Below are 1,131 nucleotides of genomic sequence, written 5' to 3'. Positions count from 1 at the left end.
GCGACCTTGCGAGAAGTGCGGCGGTCCGCTTCGGGACAACCTCGCCCATTTCGGTAATACATTCGAGCATGTGCCGAGCATGGAGGCAGAGCATGATCGCGCGTGGGTAGCGATGCTGAAGGCAGACTTGGTCGTCGTGCTTGGCAGCAGCCTGAGCGTGCCGACCGCGTGCGAACTTCCAGAGGAATGCATACCGCCGCGCGAGGCGAAGCCAGCAGGCGGCAGGCTGGTCATCGTGAGCTTTCAGAACACGCCGAAGGATCCGCTCGCCGCGCTGCACATCTTTGCTCCATGTGACGACGTGATGGCCGCAGTCGAAGCTGCACTGCTGCCTGCTGCACCAACACCTGAGCGGCTGAGTGTGGATGCCTAATGAGATTCCTTTGAGTTTTCAAGAGCGATGCGGCAGTAGAATTTAACCTTCGTAGAAATCCTACTTGGGGCTTTGGTCGGTCGGTGTGCCGTCGGTGCTTAAGTGTCTCGCACAGCACATGTGCCCAGACTTCGTCCGGTAAGGGTCCGGGTTGCTTGCTGCCTCGCCGCTGTGCAGTGCCCGATAGGCCGACGCTGTTCATCGGACCGTCCAAGAGCCTCGTGAATGCACCGAGATCACCTTGAGCGTGAGCGCTCAGACGACAAGATGGGCACCATCCCTGCTTCTCCAGAAGACCACCGTTACCACCGGACCGCCTTTGCCGTCGCTGCCGTCGCCGCCGCCCGCCGCCGCCGCCGCCGCCGCTGGGCACCGACTCACCGCATACCTCGCTGCCCTCGCCGCTGACGCCCTCGCCGCCCTCGCCTCCCTGCTCTCGCCGCCACCCCTGCCGCTGCCCTCGGTGCCGCCCTCGCCGCCCTCGCTGCTACCCCTGCTGCCATGACCCCGACGCATCCACAACCACCGCCTGCGACGTTGCTGTCTCCGAGCTCCGACGCCGCCGCCGGTGCCGCTCCCACGCCTCCTCGCTGCACCCATCGCCGCCGCTGCCCGCGCTACCGCCCCCACCCGCGCCGCTCGCGCCGCTCGCGCCGCTTGCATCGTCCCCACCGCTGCCCTCGCTACCACCGCCGCCGACGTCGCCGCCTCGCCGCGGCCGCGCGACCACCTCCATTGCCGCCGCCGCTGTGTTGTGT

The 1,131-nt window shown here is 66.9% G+C and overlaps 1 protein-coding gene across 1 annotated transcript; it reads left to right on the top strand.

The window, feature by feature from the left end:
* Nucleotides 1–79: 79 nt before the first annotated feature.
* Nucleotides 80–515, top strand: EMIHUDRAFT_255888 (hypothetical protein; the record flags this gene model as incomplete). Its single annotated transcript, XM_005770003.1, has 2 exons — nucleotides 80–293; nucleotides 502–515. The coding sequence occupies 2 exons, from the start codon at nucleotides 80–82 to the stop codon at nucleotides 513–515; spliced, it is 228 nt and encodes a 75-aa protein (XP_005770060.1).
* Nucleotides 516–1,131: the final 616 nt, after the last annotated feature.

Source organism: Emiliania huxleyi (assembly GCF_000372725.1).
Source record: "Emiliania huxleyi CCMP1516 unplaced genomic scaffold EMIHUscaffold_4028, whole genome shotgun sequence".
Classification (NCBI taxonomy): Eukaryota; Haptophyta; order Isochrysidales; family Noelaerhabdaceae; genus Emiliania; species Emiliania huxleyi.
Note: the sequence above shows the minus strand (reverse complement) of the source record. Positions and strands in the feature narration are given on the sequence as shown.